Source organism: Papaver somniferum, chromosome 5 (genome assembly GCF_003573695.1).
Source record: "Papaver somniferum cultivar HN1 chromosome 5, ASM357369v1, whole genome shotgun sequence".
Classification (NCBI taxonomy): Eukaryota; Viridiplantae; Streptophyta; class Magnoliopsida; order Ranunculales; family Papaveraceae; genus Papaver; species Papaver somniferum.
The window spans coordinates 140226823-140244081 of NC_039362.1; the positions used below are offsets into that span (position 1 = coordinate 140226823).

General features: G+C 36.4%; 2 protein-coding genes across 2 annotated transcripts; both read left to right on the top strand.

Moving 5' to 3' along the window:
* Window positions 1-4002: 4002 nt before the first annotated feature.
* LOC113277887 (F-box/kelch-repeat protein At3g06240-like) lies at window positions 4003-5379 on the top strand. The gene is made up of 2 exons (XM_026526858.1): window positions 4003-4940; window positions 5025-5379. Exon 1 carries the CDS (start codon window positions 4066-4068, stop codon window positions 4861-4863), a length of 798 nt encoding a protein of 265 aa, XP_026382643.1. The 5' UTR covers window positions 4003-4065; the 3' UTR covers window positions 4864-4940; window positions 5025-5379.
* A 467-nt stretch (window positions 5380-5846) lies between these two features.
* LOC113282944 lies at window positions 5847-17208 on the top strand. Its single transcript, XM_026532052.1, has 13 exons — window positions 5847-6359; window positions 7385-7556; window positions 7637-7854; window positions 9053-9113; window positions 10083-10155; window positions 11182-11259; window positions 11723-11880; window positions 13393-13561; window positions 14197-14659; window positions 14750-15133; window positions 15418-15621; window positions 15955-16088; window positions 16716-17208. The coding sequence occupies exons 1-13, from the start codon at window positions 5964-5966 to the stop codon at window positions 16891-16893; spliced, it is 2688 nt and encodes an 895-aa protein (XP_026387837.1). The 5' UTR covers window positions 5847-5963; the 3' UTR covers window positions 16894-17208.
* The last annotated feature ends 51 nt before the right edge of the window (window positions 17209-17259 follow it).

The following is a 17259-nucleotide window of genomic DNA, read 5'->3' on the forward strand; positions in this document are numbered from 1 at the left end:
AGAAGAACTTCGGAATTTTTAGATTTCTAGGGTCTTGAAAAGGTCGAGACGTTTTTTTTCTTTTTTTCCCTTTTCGTTCCAGTTTCCCGCTATGCTATGGAACCTTACACGTGTGTATTGGATTAAGATTTATATGGATATTTAACAATCTAAACTCGTAGGTATTCGATTAGGATATGTAAGAATTTAAATATTCATGGTATTCAATAAGGATTGTTTTAGATTCCACAAATATCCTAGGTATTCAATTTAGTTAGGATTTCTTAGAATAGTTAAAAGACAAGATATATATGGATTCTTATGGATATTTGTAGGCAAAACATAAAACATGTATGTTATTATCTCATATAAATCTTAACCAAAACCACAAGAGTTTCATGGATTCTTGTGGACAATTTTTTTCTTATCACAAAATGTTATGTTTTTCCGCTGCCACCACCGCTGCCACCACTGCCACACACCAACCACCACCGCCCACGCTCACCAGCACCACCACTGACCACCGCCGCCGCCACCAACCATCCCTGCTACCACCACACCACACACACACCAACCACCATAGCCCACCACCACCTCCACCCACCATCTCAATTTTTGGATTTTTTTCAAGGGAATCATGATGACCTTAGTTTTTTCAAATATATTACTAATGGGAAACTTAGGGGGAGACCCAAAAAAAAATATTCTCATTGTCAGGCCCACAATTAATTTTGGATACCGTGACATTATCCGAAATTATTAAAACTTGTCTTCATGACGGTTTATGCATCTGCATGACGTGTTATGCATACTGTTTTTTCAGGGATAACTCGTTATGCATCCTAATTTTTCAGGGGTATAATTGGCAACGCAACTTGGATATAACGTATCTAAAAATCCGCGCCTTGAAATTTTACAAATTTTATATCATTGGAAATCTTTTAAAGAAAGCTACGCAATACGTACAAACAACAATATCAAATTTTTGTTTTTCACGAAAAAATCAGAGGTGATCATCGTTTTAGGGAAATTTTTTGAAAACTGACTGCATATTCATTATGCAGCCTCCAAAAAAAATGCATAACGAATTATGCAACCATTTTTTCGACTGGATAACAAGTTATGTATCTGCATAACAAAGTTATGCATCTATAACAAGTTATGTACCCATTGTTTTGGTTGATTTTAGTTCGTACAGAAAAAATTGGTGCATAATGCGTTCTGCAGCCATATTTAAATGATGCATATCAGGTTATGCATCCATTTTCTCGATGCATAAAAGATTATGCAACAATTTTCTCGATGCATAATGCATTATGCAGTCATATTTTTGGATGCATAACTTGTTATGTAGATATTATTGTAGGTGCATAACAAGTTATGCAACTTTGTTTTTTGTTGGTTTCAATACTAAGAAAAAAAATATCTGCATAACGTAGATATTATTTCCTTCATCAAACCACTCATCTCTACTCTTTTAATAGTTTGTAAGCATTCATCCTTAAAAGTGCATGACAGCCATAACGTAGATATTATATTGTGTCCGTCTCCAAACCCTGAATTCTCTTCTGAATCATAACTCCTATTCACAGCAGCACAACAACTAAAAAATAAGATAAGAAAACGAATTGATAAGCAATGGCATACGAGAACACTTTCTTCACATACGAGATTCAACTATCTTTTTCTACAGCCCTAATCGTCTATTTTTTTCGTGTGCAGCCTAATATTCTTTGATTGTTTAAACATCGATTATGTTTAGTTTGTTACCATGACTTAGAGAAACAATGGAACAATTAGTGGGTGTGATTTCAGATCTGAAATTGGGTGAAGATTGGTGCGAATTTGTGTGGGTTTGAGCATAATTGAAAAGGGAATTTTTGTGTCGCTACTCAACAGATGGGACTAAGGAATTGAAGTTAGGGTTTCGGTGTTCTTGAGAGATACAGATGACATTGTTGATAAGGCGTCGGTGGTTTGAATATGAAGATGATTATGGGTTTCATGTTGAACTCAAAAGGAGAAGATAGATCTGCTCTGAAGATCAAATGGTTGAATCTGTGAATAGGTGGAGGTTAACAAGATGAATGGGTTGTTGAGTGTTGAATCAAATTGATCCAAAATTAAAAGATGGATGATGGGTTGGTGGCGCTGTTGAAGAAAATGAATTGAAGATGAAGAAGAAGAAGAAGAAGAAGAAAAAAGAACGAAACAAAATTTTATAAAATATGAGTTTGAGAATATTTTTTTCCTAGAAAATGGGTGCGCGCCTTCAGATTTCTGGGCGTGGGTTTCACAATGGGAAAGATCCGAAGAATGGGTCTCCCAGTAGTTTTCACATTACTAATTGGTAATATACTTTAACTTTTAAAAATCTAATTACTCCTAAAGCAATCCATTATAATCCAGAATCATTTATCTATAAGAATCTTAAAGATTCTTTAAGAAACATTATAAATCCACTAGATTCAGGTAAAACTAGTATCTAATTTTATCTAGATAAATCCTGATCCAATACACCCCTGTAAGGACCTGTTTTGTTAAGGGCAATTCCTATGGGAATGAACAAACCCATGTTGTTGTTGAGCCAGGTGGATGGCCAAACTGGTTTTTCCACAATGGTAAAGCACTTGGCGTTAGACAACTAATCGCGCGAGCGAAAGACAAACCCTGGAGATTCTGGGTAAAGCACCGGCGAAAGAAGGACAAGCGCTGGCGTTCAAAACTTCAACGTGGTGCTTGAACTTAAGTCGCTGGCGTTTATAGCAAAAACGCCAACGGGTATTTTTTAAAAAATTCAAAATTCACTTTTTACCTCTATAAATTACCATCAATTTCAAACAATTCACTCACACCAAAATCCACTTCTCTTGAATTTTCTCTTCTCTTGAATTTTCTCTTCTAAAATCTATTTCTCAATGGCTGAAAAGGCGATCACACTTTCTTGCGATGCAAAACTTGAATCCGTTGTTTCTAAGATATGTGGAGGTTTTAAAAAGAGTGAAAATTGTAAGAGGGAAGTGCAAGTTTTTGAAGTTACTCCAAGAAAATGTTTCGCTAAAATGCAAAGAAGAGCTCCAGTTTTGAAAGTTAACAAAAAAAAATTCAAAAACAAAGGCGAAACTGTCAAAGAACGCGTTGAATGGAAGATACGTCAAATGAAGATAAACAGGAGTCCAAAACTTGTACTTGATTTTTATTGAAGTTGTTAGTGCGTTTTATTATTGCCTAAGTTTATATCTTGTAAAAGAATTGGCATCAATGAATAAAAATATTTAGATTTCAAAATAGAGATTTCCACTTCAGATTAAGCGAAATTTATTACAATTTGAACTTGCAAATAATATCAAATCCACAACAAAAACATCAAACTACATCAAATCCAGCGACATTCTCTCTGTAGAGTTCATAGCATTCAAAATGCTTAAACTCTCTTCCGCTTTTTTCAGTAAACTTGGTCTGAGCGACGGTTTTCTGTAAAACAGAGAAACAACAAGTTCAGATATTTATGATGCAGTTGATCAGTGAGGAAAAAGGTAAGATACTCACCAGTTCTTCGTTGAATAATCCAGAATAGCTACGATGAACCATCCACAAAACTTCCGTATAATGTTTGACTTCCTTAGTGATGAATGCAATTCTTAGTTCGAGGCTCTTACTGTTTCCTATGGCTTCGTTCCGCGATGCTACAAAATGTCCCAATACTCTTTCCCAAAAATTGTCATTGTTCATTGGTCTCACCATACGATGTAACCAACATCGAACAAGAGTAACATTTTCTTCTATTCTAAAGACCGGCAGCGGCACTCAAGTGTAGTAAACTTAAACTTAAGCATGATGTTGAAAGTGGAAATATTAAGCTCCTTTTAACAAAATGTAAAAAGCAATTGTACTCTATAGATTATGATCCACTAGTATTATCAACAAGATCATTATCTGAAGGGATTCTAGAGATTGATCATCCACTCACGGCAGGGACTCGATTTTTGGGTACTTGTCACTTCAGATGGTTATCTTGCTAGATACATTTGGAATCCAGCGACAAATGAGACTAAATTAATATCTACATATAGGAAACCAAGATATATGAAACCATATGTGCATCAAATGAAGTATATTGCTGAAATTGGTTATGGGTTTGGTTACGATTGCGGGATTGAGGATTACAAGGTTGTAGCAGTTATTAATTCTGAAGAATATTTGAATGTTTCCTACGTAGGGGTTTATACATTAGGTTCAGATTCATGGAAAACGATTTCATCCATTCCGTATAAACTTGCCAAAGGATATAATAATGTAAGATTTCCTGTGTTCCCTGGGGTGTTTCTAAATGGAGCTCTTCATTGGTTAGCCCAATCATTTTCAGGTAATGGATTACAAGTTTTACTTTCTTTTGATATGAAAGATGAGATTTTCGCAGAAATACACCAACCTGAAAATTTGGACAAATTTGATTATAAATTTGTGGGTTTGCTAGGAGGGTGTCTATGCATGCTTTGTAGTGTTGGTTTCGAGGTATGGGTGATGCAGCATTATGGAGTGAGGGAGTCATGGACCAAACTGTTGGAGATGGACCAACTAATGACAGTGGATATTCCATCTTTTCACTACTTAAGGAGGACTGTGTCTCTGAGAAACGGTGAGATCCTATTAGAGATTCAATTGGATGCAGGGGATAAGATGGATGGAGGGGAAGACACTGCGATTATAGTATATGACCCAAAGTGGGAGAGAACTAGGATTGTAAAGATCCTTCTGAAAAGAATTGAGAACTTCAGTCCGGGATATATACTGAGAAAGTTGTACGAGATAGACAGTTATGTGGAGAGCTTAGTCTCAGTAAACCCAGGTTCTTATACTGGGGCTATGCCTAATAAAAAGTAGAATTCGAAGATAAGTTACTAAATTCATCCGAAGATAAGTTTCTTTGATATATGGCCATCCATAATCTGTTTAATCAGGTAATTGTATTTTTCGTTGTATCTGTAGCTTAGATTTTGCCTCTGGTTCACTTGTTTTTCCCTCTGAGGCAGTGCATCCTCCAGGAACCTCCTTCAGGAATGCAGTCATTGGGACAAAGCGCCAGGGTCATTCATATATCATCTGTGATCCCCCATACTCTGCTGAAATGATCCCCAATACTCTGCTGAAACAAGGAGGTAGTTTAATGTTCTAGTTGCGTTCCTAATCAGATGTTATACTAGAGCTGAATCTTATGTTCTAGTCGGGTCGCTAATCAGATGTTGTTGTTGCTTCTACGAAAAATATGATAGTGGCATGGTAACACAATATCCTAGTGAAGTGCTTGTTTTAGTTGAATTTTAGTACGGTACTGTAATCACTCTTTTTTTAATATCATCTTCATTATCCAGAACTAGATTTTAGTAACAAGATTGAGGAAAGGCGAAACTGAGACTTTTTATTCTTTTAATCATTATACAGGTTCCAGTTATAGTTGAAACTTCTTTTTTTTTGGAGTAGAATACTGGACACACGGTTACACATTTGAGCAATTAAGAAGCTTCTGAGGACAATGCTTTAAAAATAGCCGCTGGAAGCAACCACAATTATCACAGTAATGGCGTCCAGTAGTTACCATCAAAAATTGGTTGTAAGGGTCAGGAAAACCGTTCTAACAATACTGTTTTTTTGACCTCGTTCCATTTCCATGATCAATCAAAAAATGCTCAAGAGTGTGTAAAGAGACAATCTAGACCTGGAGAAGCAAGTTTGATTGGCACAATAATTTTTTACCGGCACAACAAAACCATGTAAACACAGTACAAGAGTGTAAGCTTTGTGTAATAAAAGAAAGTAGGTACTGTATAAAATTCTAAGTAAATAAGTTGAAATGAAATAGTAGTTTCTCTCTCCTTAAACCCCTGAAATCCTCTTATCCAAAATTTCAATTTCTCTTTTACTCTCACTTCTTCTTCTCTACTGGTATGGAGAAGAGGTGTTAAAAACCTTAGAAATCATCAAAAATGGCGAAACTCTTCTTAACCTACACACCAACAACATTCTTCACTTCAAAGGAACAAACAAAATCATCTACTCTCTTCTTATCCACTTCATCTTCTTCTTCCCATAAGTTAAATAATGGTGTCAGTGTTTCAGCAATTTTAACCAAAAAGATAACAACCAGAAGAAAAAAACAACCTAAAAAAGATGATTCATCTTCTTCGAATTCATTATCAGCTGCTGAAAGAGGATTGAGATTTACATTCATGGAGGAATTAATGGACCGTGCAAGAAATCGTGATGTTTCTGGTGTTTCTAATGTTATGTATGATATGATTGCTGCTGGTTTGAAACCAGGTCCCAGATCTTTTCATGGATTGATTGTTTCTCATTCACTTAACGGTGACGATGAAGGCGCGGTAATTTTTACAAAATCCCCATTTCATTTGATTTTTCTGCTTTTTTTTTCTGAATTTAAATTTATGAGTAGAGTAATGAAAATTGTTGCCACAGGATGAGATAACTGAACACCAATTTGCATTCCATAGTGTAATGTTTATCTAGAGACACTAGTAAAGCTTTTGTACAATATCCAATTTAGTGATAGCTGTTGCTGCGAGTACAATGACAGACTAATCACATTGTGGGTAGTCCACCTATTTGAAGAATGGCTTCGTTTAGTGGTGTAGATGTGGTTTTAAGTACCCATGAATGCAGAAGGTGATAACGCATAATAACATTTTGGATAGTTACCAGTTGAATATTCAGCACACAATTTGGTAATGGATGCAGATGATTTTGGGTGGGGATTTGGATTAGTAATGAGACAATTAGGGTTTGATTTGTTGACCGTATTAGACTTGACTCTTCCTCTACATAAAGAGAAAGTGCTAGTATGGATGACTATTTTAAGGGTGGCAATGATGTGGGTCTAGGCTCTGACCAAAAGTGAGAGAATGCATTGCTATCCCTGAAAGAGAATTCAAACCAGTAGACTATCATGTGGGATCCCATACTGGTTAATGTGGAACATTTAGGATCCTGTCAAATCTTGTTTTTTGTTATTTACTTTTGTTTGTTTGTCAGTTCCTCCTTCGTTCCATCAAATCCAATTGGTTGAAATACAACGTTAAATCTTAGCTTTCCTTTTCCTTGCTAGTCAATGTGTTTTGTAGAGAAGTATGCAGATTACCTAAGAACAACATTTAAAGCACATAAAGGCTTTAGCAGTTATGTATTTTCTCACGATAACACGTCATGTCAGGGGGGGGGGGGGGGGAGTAGGTGCTTACATGCAGGGCTGCTGCGAATTTTAAAATTTCAGGCTTGCTACATCTAGGAAAACGACTATTATAATGTTCTTTCAGACTATCGTTACAACTCAGTTTGTGGTTTTAGGTGATGATCTAAATGTACTGATATTAGATTCATATAAACAATGTAGATGCTGTCACTAAGGAGGGAGTTGAGTGCAGGGCTTCGTCCTCTTCCTGAAACATTTTTGGCATTGATTCGTCTGTTTGGCGGCAAAGGTCAAGCCATCAAAGGCTTAGAAATTCTTGCAGCTATGGAAAAGTTAAACTATGACATTCGGCAATCTTGGCTAATTCTTGTTGGTAAGACCTAATATTGTTTACTTACAATTCTCACTAAAATTAGGTTTCAGAGCTGATACTAATTTAGTTGTGGACACCAGAGGAGCTCGTCAGAAACAAACATTTGGATGATGCCAACAATGTGTTCCTGAAGGGTGCAAAAGGTGGCTTAAGAGCCACTGATGAACTGTATGATCTTTTAATTTCCGAAGATTGTAAGGTCGGAGATCATTCTAATGCTTTAACGATAGCATACGAGATGGAAGCAGCTGGTCGAATGGCAAATACATCTCACTTTAATTGTCTTCTTAGCGTACAGGTAAGCATTCACATACTACTGTAATATGTCAGTTCTTCTCTTTGGCTAATCTCGAAATCATATCTGAACTTATTGTGATCGTTGTTCCTTTCAACAGAAGAAACTCTTTAAAAATAAAAAAAATTAACTGGTAGACAAATGATTTTTTTAATTATGTTTGGTGATTTTAAAACTTGTTTTAGTTGCATAGTTTTTGTCCTCTGACAGAGTGACAGTTCCCAAATATCAACTATATGAACACTACTAACAAAAAAACAGAATAGGATGGGCTTTTTTCTTGCTGTGCAACAGATCAGACAGACATTTGACACACTCAGATATTTTGTAGTTCTTCCATCCACTTTGCACCAGATTTCAGTTCTCAATTTTAAGTACAAGGCCTAAGGTCTCAATTTTAAAAATTTCAAAGGACCCCAAGCAGAACTCTCTCTAGTATTAGAAGTTTAACATAGAAAGTGCTATCCCTTTATGATCAAATTAAACAATATTATTAAGCTTGGTTGGATTGGAGGCTTCCTCTGGATAGAAGTTTGTAAACCATTGAGCTGTTTTTTTTGTTACAAAAAGTTTCCACTCAATTCTAAGAATGAGACTTGTTACTTAGAAATCTTGAGAGTATAGTTACCCCACATATATATTGAGAGCCTAGAAAAGCCAGTAGATCCTGGATGCTCACAAACTTATCATGGCGTCGAAGTTGCCCCATACGAGAATAGACCAAAGGCTACTCAGACTCCACTTCATTTTGATCGGTTAGGTGCCACGTGTTAGTCTGAAGATGTTGTTGCACATGAGCGGCAGTGTTGAGAATAGAATAAATAATCCCACATGGATATTGAGAGTAAACCAAGTATGTATTAGTATCTTACATAATGATACTCTTATTATTGTTAATTGGTTTTAAGTTGGATACTTTACATGGCCACTCTACTCCACTTGTCATGATACTTTATGTCCACTCTACACCATTGTCAATTGGTTTTACATGCATCAATACCAACAAAATGAATAAGAAGTTTTTTGAAACATTCCTGTGATATCTGGAACTTCTATTATTGTCTGGTTAAATTTTCCTGATTACTATTGTGCAATCATGTCTCTTAAACACCAATAAAATTTCTTTTGGAAGTTGGTAATTAGTTATCACATGCTTTGAACTGAACGTGATACTGTGACCATCTGTGCATAATGTATGTAGGCTACATGTGGAATACCAGAGATTGCTTTTTCAACATTTGAGAACATGGAATACGGAGAAGGTTTGTATTTTTCTTCTCAATTAAACCTCATTTTTATATCCAACTATACGATTCTTATATTTAGTTCTATGTTGTCAACCTGTATGCTGGTAGACGTTTAAGTTGAAGGAAAGTTAAAGATGGTTAACTTTTAACATGTGACAGAATGTATATGTGGAGTCAGATTTACAAGTATGGCATAAATGAATATGGTACCCTTTCGTATTTTGTTTATGCCAGTTACATCTCAGGTCCAGTAAGAAAGTGGAGTAAGAGTGTGCTTAACAATGTTTTGTGTGTCTAGCAGAGGATTAATAAACATCTACCAGTCAAGTGAAATTACTCAAATTATGCTAAATAACTTCTCATGGCCTTACTAGCTAATGTAGTTTTGGTCTGACTATGTAATTAGTGAAGTATTTTATGAAAGAAAGTTAAGCATGGATTCATGTGCATAAGTGATAAAAAAAAGTATTTGGTCATTTCGATACCATGTAGATGCAAAATACTCATGCAATGTTAATCGTTCTCTGGAAAGTAACGGCTGATCTAGGGGAAGAGGCGGTGTTTCCCGATAAAAAAAACGCATTCTAAAGCTTTTGTTACCATCAAAATTTGGCTGAATGGTTTAACAATTAATTTACTGTTGATTTTTGACCAATGCTTCATTCTATTAGAAGTGTTAGATTGAGCTCTTTGACGAAGATGACATGCTTAGGGAGTATCATTACTGAAAATTGGCCCCTGGATCATCTCCATGTACTATGTGGGTCCCTTGTATATGTGAACATAACACAATATACATAGGCTCTGCATGAGGATCCAACCTGACTATATAGTAGGTGACATGAACTAATAACCAGTAATGAGTAGGTGTTTTCGTATGTTTAATAAGATCTGGTTGCTTCCTTTGATTGGGATGAGTTTTTATTTTTATGCATTTCGTTGTACTCATAACCATGGTGCTGATTACTGCCTTATTTTTGTCAGAATCCATGAAACCTGATACCGAGTCATATAATTGGGTGATCCAAGCATATACTAGAGCCGAATCTTATGACAGGTAACATTCTTTTGGAACTTCCCGATTCACTGATCTTTGGTCACATTTTCAAGTAATTTGGTCTCGCTTTTTTGTTGCAGTGTGCTGGCATATTGTCTATATGGCATCTATAGTAATATCACAACTATTTCATTTCATTATTCTTTGGTGTGTATATATGGCATCTGGTTGTTAAATTCTCCACATCAGAATTTTTTTGGAGTCTCTTGTCATGGATCCTTTACCATGTTATGGTTTATGAAGAATGAGGACTAACAGATTCACATGGTACCCTAGTTGGTTTAAGGGTTTGCTTATCATTTGTTGTCATTTGACCTGTGTTGAAATGTAAGTGAACAAGGTAAATAATGGTTTCAGTTGGTATGCCGAGTTAAAATTTTTTGTACACACTTTAGGTTCATGGAGGAAACTAGATCCTGCTAGTTAAGTGAATCTTATGATGACCATCGTTGTTCTGAAGAACAAGCTAAGCTTTTTGAAGATCCTTGTAAAATATTCAGCCTTTTTGCGTTGGAGCAATCAACTGAGTTGATCCACTAATGTAACAGACTTACAGTAAAGTAGCTTTAGTCAAAAGGTAGCGAAGGATCAGACTTAAGACTTACGTGGGCTGTAGATTTAGAACTCGCTGAAATGATTCGGCCAGACTAGGTAGTACAATAGAGAGGAATCATATGAAACAAAAATAGTTGAATAAAAGATAAAGATGGTGTGAAATTGTAATCGGGTTGGGCACCTGTGGGATGGTCTCCCAAATGTGACTCCAACAATTCTGAGTTAACATGTTAGCTAAATGTAGACTGCTACAATATTGACGAAACTAAATCTCCATTCGTTTTTAAGATGCCGTTTAGTACAAGCACTATCTGTATATCAACCTGCTTCATTTTGCATTGCATCCCGACAATGCTTGGAATATTCATATCCGAACTTTCATTTGTGACTCTAAGAATTGATTATGAGGCCCTGTAACGTTTGTTATGTACTATTTTTACCCCTTAAGTGTTTCCTGTATTTCAAGTGCAGGGTACAGGATGTAGCTGAATTGCTTGGCATGATGGTCGAAAATCATAAACGTTTGCAACCAAATGTGAAAACATATGCGTGAGTATACAAGAACTAAAACTAGTTCTCTTATTTCCTTTATTTTTTTGTTCTTTTTGGTTACACATTTATCTGTATTTCGAACCTCATATCACTTGTTTAGTTATATTCTTACTCCAGGAGTTTCAATTGATATTATCTCTTTCTGATTATATAGGGAAAAATGCCTAACCGGTATCAACTTAAAATATTATGTTGCTAATGGGGTCTGATAAACTCATTAGCTATGTGATTGTCGCTACTTTCTCCTGGTTTTTTAAAAGAATCAAGATCATCTATAAGTTTTTCCTGGGTGAAAAATGCTCTAAGAGCCTATTAAGACTTGTACTCCTGACAGAGTATGTCAAACTGATAGTAGCCAAGTTTCTTTTTGCTAATAAAATCACCTATGTCCATCAGAGCTAGCTGGTTCAGTTCTTGGAGGTATATACATGTTAAATTAACAAAAGTACATTCTTCCCAGGTTGCTGGTGGAGTGCTTTACCAAGTATTGTGTCGTCCGGGAAGCAATCAGGCATTTTCGGGCCCTCAAGCACTTTGAAGGGGGAACCAAACTCTTACATAATGATGGGAATTACGGGGACCCACTTTCCTTGTATCTTCGGGCTTTATGTCGAGAAGGTATGTCTTGACACATTGTTTTCGTTGTTACCTTGCAGCACCAAATTGTTCCCATACTACTTTATATGGACCCCAAACATTTATGATTTCACATTTTGTCACCAAGAAGAGCAGTGCAGTCTGTTGATCTCAGTACGATTATATATCAAAGGCCTCTACTTATCAGTTCTATGGAGCACTTCCCCGTTACTGAGTTTTAATACGGGAATTAAACAGATTAAGTGTCAAAAAGCATGGAAACACTCTATGATTGATAACCTTTATGAGCAGTGGAATAATATAGAGAACAGATCTATGATAAATATTGTATGTATACTCTAACAGACATGTTTATTTCGCTAGATAACAATAACATGAACCTATCAATAACATTGTAATTGAACAAGTACCCGATTTAATAAACAACCCTATGTTCATGATTTGGATGTTGATCTACTAATGTACTCAGGTGTTTAGATTTACTGGAATGTCAGCGTCATCTTTGATTAGTGTCTGCATTGATGGACATCTTCACCAATTAGATAGTGGCTACCGTGTTTCCAGTTCAGCTTCGCCGTGACACGTATCTTCTATCCAGTGTATTAAAATACAAATTTATAATTTGATTTTTGTAGTTCAAGACCTATATGACATAGATATCGAAAATGTTCCACTAGTCTAACTCTTCCACTCTGATGGATTTCAAAGCACTGATGGTGTGTAGAAACGTAATTACCTAACTTGTATGAGTTCGTAATATAAGCAGATATTCCTTTACAATTACGGTTTGAGATCATCTCACTAATGCTCGACGATATTTGCTTTCTCATAAATTTTGTGTCCACCCTGGGGCGGAGCTTTCTTTTGTTGCTTTTATTTTAGTGCAAACTACACCTGAAGCAAAAATTTGGGCTTTAACTGCGAAGCTTCACACCTAGTGAGTGTAACCCTGTGTCTTTCGACGACTTCATTTGGCCCAAGAATAATAATCAAAATGACCACTGGTGGGTTACTAGGAAACCAGTAAAGAAAGCTGTCTTTTAATAATAGATGAAAACTGCTGAATACCTTTACTACTGTAAAACCAATAAGCAGCTAGTTGACTTTAGGATTTAGGAGATATGCAGCTGTGGCTGGCTTTGCATGCTAACTTCCATGGCAGATTGAAATTCTTGCATCAAATTTTTTGTTTTCTGGAATATTCTCGTGGGTGTCTTATTCTTTATTTACTTGTGCACTAAATGAAATTCAAATATTGCCCAGTGAGTCCACTATTAGATGGAATAAATGCAACTTTAGTTACATATATTAACAACATGGCTCTTTTTTTTGTTGTGCTTCCTGTGATTGTCATTTATCCAGCTGTGTCGTTTTAAGACTTTTAACAATCTATAATTTGAATTTGAGAACTTGAAGAGTAACTATTTTTACATCTTGACCCTCTAAATCCTTAAATAGGATTCTTAGCATATTCATGTGCTTTCACACCTGCTTTGATATTTTTCTGAGTTGTTTTTATGTGATTGGAATCAGGAAGAGTTGTAGAGTTACTTGAAGCGTTGGAAACAATGGCGAAAGATAATCAGGTCATTCCTCCAAGAGCAATGATCTTGAGTAGAAAATACCGAACGCTAGTTAGCTCTTGGATTGAACCCTTACAAGAAGAAGCTGAGCTTGGATATGAGATTGATTATATTGCCAGGTGTGCTTTTGCATTGTCATTCACCATTAAATACGTAATGTTATGGGGTGATGGTTTCTCTATTTATGTCCTTCTGTCCCTAAACTGGGATTACCTAATTGAGATTCATCTCCTCTTTTTCAAGTCGTCATTTCAGTTTCCTCGTTCTCCGCATTTGGTTAAGCATGTCTTCACTTGTCTCCATTGATGTACGATTTTCTCTATATCCACTATCATTTGGTCACTCTTTGCCCAGATACCAAGACTAGTTGAGATGAACTTCTAGCTCACGCGTATGGTAAAATTTCAGGACACCTTTGGCTAGCATTCCTGATAATTTTCTTTAAGTATTACCAAGTAATAAACTTCAAACCACTGGCCATCCATATAAATTACAAAATGGAACTCCACCAATCAAAAACCCGATTAAATTTGTGCATCTTCAAAAATAATCAACTTTGTGAAGCTGGTGTTGTAGGCTGTAGTTCAGACAAATATTTTTATGATGAATGTATGTAGGCTTATATTAGTTTCTTCTTGGGTGGTTCATCTTGCGTTCTGTGAATTAGCATTTATGATATATATAATTGGGTGTGAATATTTTTTTTGTGATTTATCCTCTTGTTAAGCTAAGACACTCTTCGTTGGTTGACCAGGTATGTAGCAGAAGGAGGGCTCACAGGTGAGCGAAAGAGGTGGGTCCCACGCAGAGGTAAAACTCCTCTAGACCCTGATGTGGATGGCTTTATTTACTCAAACCCAATTGAAACGTCTTTCAAGCAACGTTGTCTTGATGATTGGAAAGTTCACCATCGCAAGCTTTTAAGGAACCTTTGGAATGAAGGACCTTCAGTCTTAGGGAATGCATCAGAAGCTGATTACGTTAAAGTAGTGGAGCGGTTAAAGAAGATTATAAAAGGTCCCGACCAGAACGCCTTAAAGCCCAAGGCAGCTAGTAAAATGGTAGTGGCCGAGTTAAAGGAGGAGTTGGAAGCACAGGGTTTACCAACTGACGGAACTAGAAATGTGCTCTACCAGCGAGTCCAAAAAGCAAGGAGAATAAATCGTTCACGTGGTCGGCCTCTTTGGATTCCTCCTGTAGAGGAAGAAGAGGAAGAGGTCTAATCTTTTCACGAGCTTCTTGTGAAGAAATAATACGTGGTAATTATTCATGCACTGCGGTCTTACTAGTTTTTATCTGTTCTGTAGGTTGATGAACGGCTGGATGAATTAATCTCACGAATTAAGCTGGAGGATGGAAATACAGAGTTTTGGAAACGTCGCTTTCTTGGAGAAGGCTTAAACCATGAGAATGACAATGCTATTGACGTAGAAGTAGATTCAGAACTTCAAGATATCTTGGACGATGTAGATGCCGCGGAGGATGTTGCAAAAGAAGCTGAAGATGAGGCCGACGAAGAGGAGGAAGAAGTTGAACAGACAGAAGTTCAAGTAGGGGATAGAGCGAAGGTAAAGGAAGTAGAAACTGTTAAGCCTTTACAAATGATTGGAGTCCAGTTGTTGAAGGATTCTGAGCAAGCACCTACTACCTCAAAAAAATCAAGGAGGAGACGGTCTCGACTTTCAATGGAGGTCAGCAAATGAAATTTTGATCTTACAATTCTTTTGTTTAACTGAAAGTATCTGTTTCTTCGCACGCTAGTGTATGTTTTTGTTTTTGGTAATGGTTCACATCTAAGCTACCATCCTTTTCTTTTTATGGTTCTGCCATTAAATAGACGAATTGGTAATTCTCTCGATTATTTCTTAGTTTTTTGCATCTTAGAGGATATTATGGGCTTTAATTTGTCAGTCTCAAACATATAGGAAGCCTCATACTATACCAACTTGGTAAACTGTTTCTTGTGGGCGTGCAGGATTCAGATGATGACGACTGGTTTCCAGAGGATATAAATGAGGCATTCAAATTGATGAGAGAAAGAAGAATTTTTGACGAATCAGACATGTATACAATTGCTGATGTTTGGGGATGGACCTGGGAAAGAGAGATAAAGAAAAGAACTCCACAGAAGTGGTCGCAAGAATGGGAAGTTGATTTGGCACTTAAAGTGATGGTGAAGGTATGTTCTGTTACTTACTCTCTCTCCTGGTGTTTTTATTTAATAATAATGCCTTATGTACTCGGAATCTTCGAAAGAGTTGCTTGCTATTCTAAAATATATGTTTGTTTTCATACTATAATCTTGCTTTATGATTGTAATATTTTCAAGCCCAGTGGTACTTAGTTTTGTGATTGTCTATTGGAAGTCTGCGGAGTTCGTGGAATAGTCTTGCATACTTAATTAGGAAATTAGAGAATCACATCATTCTAACCTTTATATTTCTTGCGGAACTAATGTTAAGTTCAGCATGTGATATTCTGAGCTGAGATGTAATTTTGTATAATGTTTCAGGTGATTGAATTGGGTGGAACACCAACAATTGGGGATTGTGCAGTGATACTACGGGCAGCTATTAGAGCGCCACTCCCGTCAGCCTTTCTAAAGATTTTGCAGGCTACTCACAGCCTTGGCTACATCTTTGGGATGTAAGTTTTAAGTTTATTGCTTGATGAAGTACATGAAAGTAGAGTGGTAATTGGGAAACTGCATTCTAAGTTTCTGAAATAGATATAATCAGCAGTATTGGTACTGTATCAGTCTACAAGTAATATAAATGTCAACTGGTGACATAGTCCTAATGAGAATTTCACATGCAAAGTAGATATAGAAGACAAGTTCAATGAGGCATGCTTACTTTCCTTGAACTTTTGATGAATATGCTTTGTGCTTTAGACAAGCTTCAAGGAGCCTAAGCCCTAAGCATTGGGATGGTTTGGGAATATCCCCTCCTTGTGAGTTATTTGTTTTTGACAATCCACCAGATGATGCTAGATGTCTGCTAGGTCTTGCAAATTATCTTTAAAATCATAATCTTCAGATTTCCCTCTCATAATAGTAGATGAATTTGTTTATTCATTTTGGATTTCCAAATTTGTAGAACAACTTTCTTTCCACTGAGATCAAGCTAGTACTTACTAATGAATATCGTTTGACTAGGTCTTCCTCCTTAAATCCTAGATTCTAGTTCATATCACTAATGAAGAACAACACTGAATCCGTATTCCTATCTGAACAAAATTGTGATACTAATACCTTTATCTGTTTTTCTGTAGTCCACTGTATGATGAAATCATCTCTCTGTGTCTTGATCTTGGGGAACTCGATGCAGCCATAGCTATTGTAGCAGACATGGAAACAGCCGGTATTAAAGTCCCAGACCAAATCATAGACCGGGTAATTTCAGCTAGACCCGGTGGGAAGGATAGTAATAGTGAGGAGGAATCAACATGATGCCAATGATGACTATGAGCTATCCGAGACGGTTGCATTAGACTGACAGACCCTTGTCAGAAACCTGATGAATATCCATCAGGCATCAACTACCAGCTTAGTTATTGGTGATGCCAAAGCTGTGCCCGAGAAATATGTAACTAGCACCATAGGAAATAGGTAGCAATTTTGATGTTGTATTTGTAAGAATAGATATCTTTTGCTGAGAAAGGAATTGAAAGGCAGATTTTGTTGTTCTTATTACTGTATTCTCTTACTGTATTATATTACTATCACAACACGGTGAAGTGAACTGCATAGGGGAAATTTTCATAGCAAATTTACATCTAAGCTAGAAACTGATGAATGAACTGGACCTGCAGAAGT

What these genes read in the sequence shown, in the direction of transcription:
- LOC113277887 (XM_026526858.1), top strand. Translation starts at nt 4,066, where the DNA reads ATGAAACCATATGTGCATCAAATGAAGTATATTGCTGAAATTGGTTAT.
- LOC113282944 (XM_026532052.1), top strand. Translation starts at nt 5,964, where the DNA reads ATGGCGAAACTCTTCTTAACCTACACACCAACAACATTCTTCACTTCA. An exon ending in ATTGTCTTCTTAGCGTACAG is followed by an intron (nt 7,855 to 9,052) that starts GTAAGCATTCAC and finishes TAATGTATGTAG; the next exon opens with GCTACATGTGGAATACCAGA. An exon ending in GAACATGGAATACGGAGAAG is followed by an intron (nt 9,114 to 10,082) that starts GTTTGTATTTTT and finishes TATTTTTGTCAG; the next exon opens with AATCCATGAAACCTGATACC.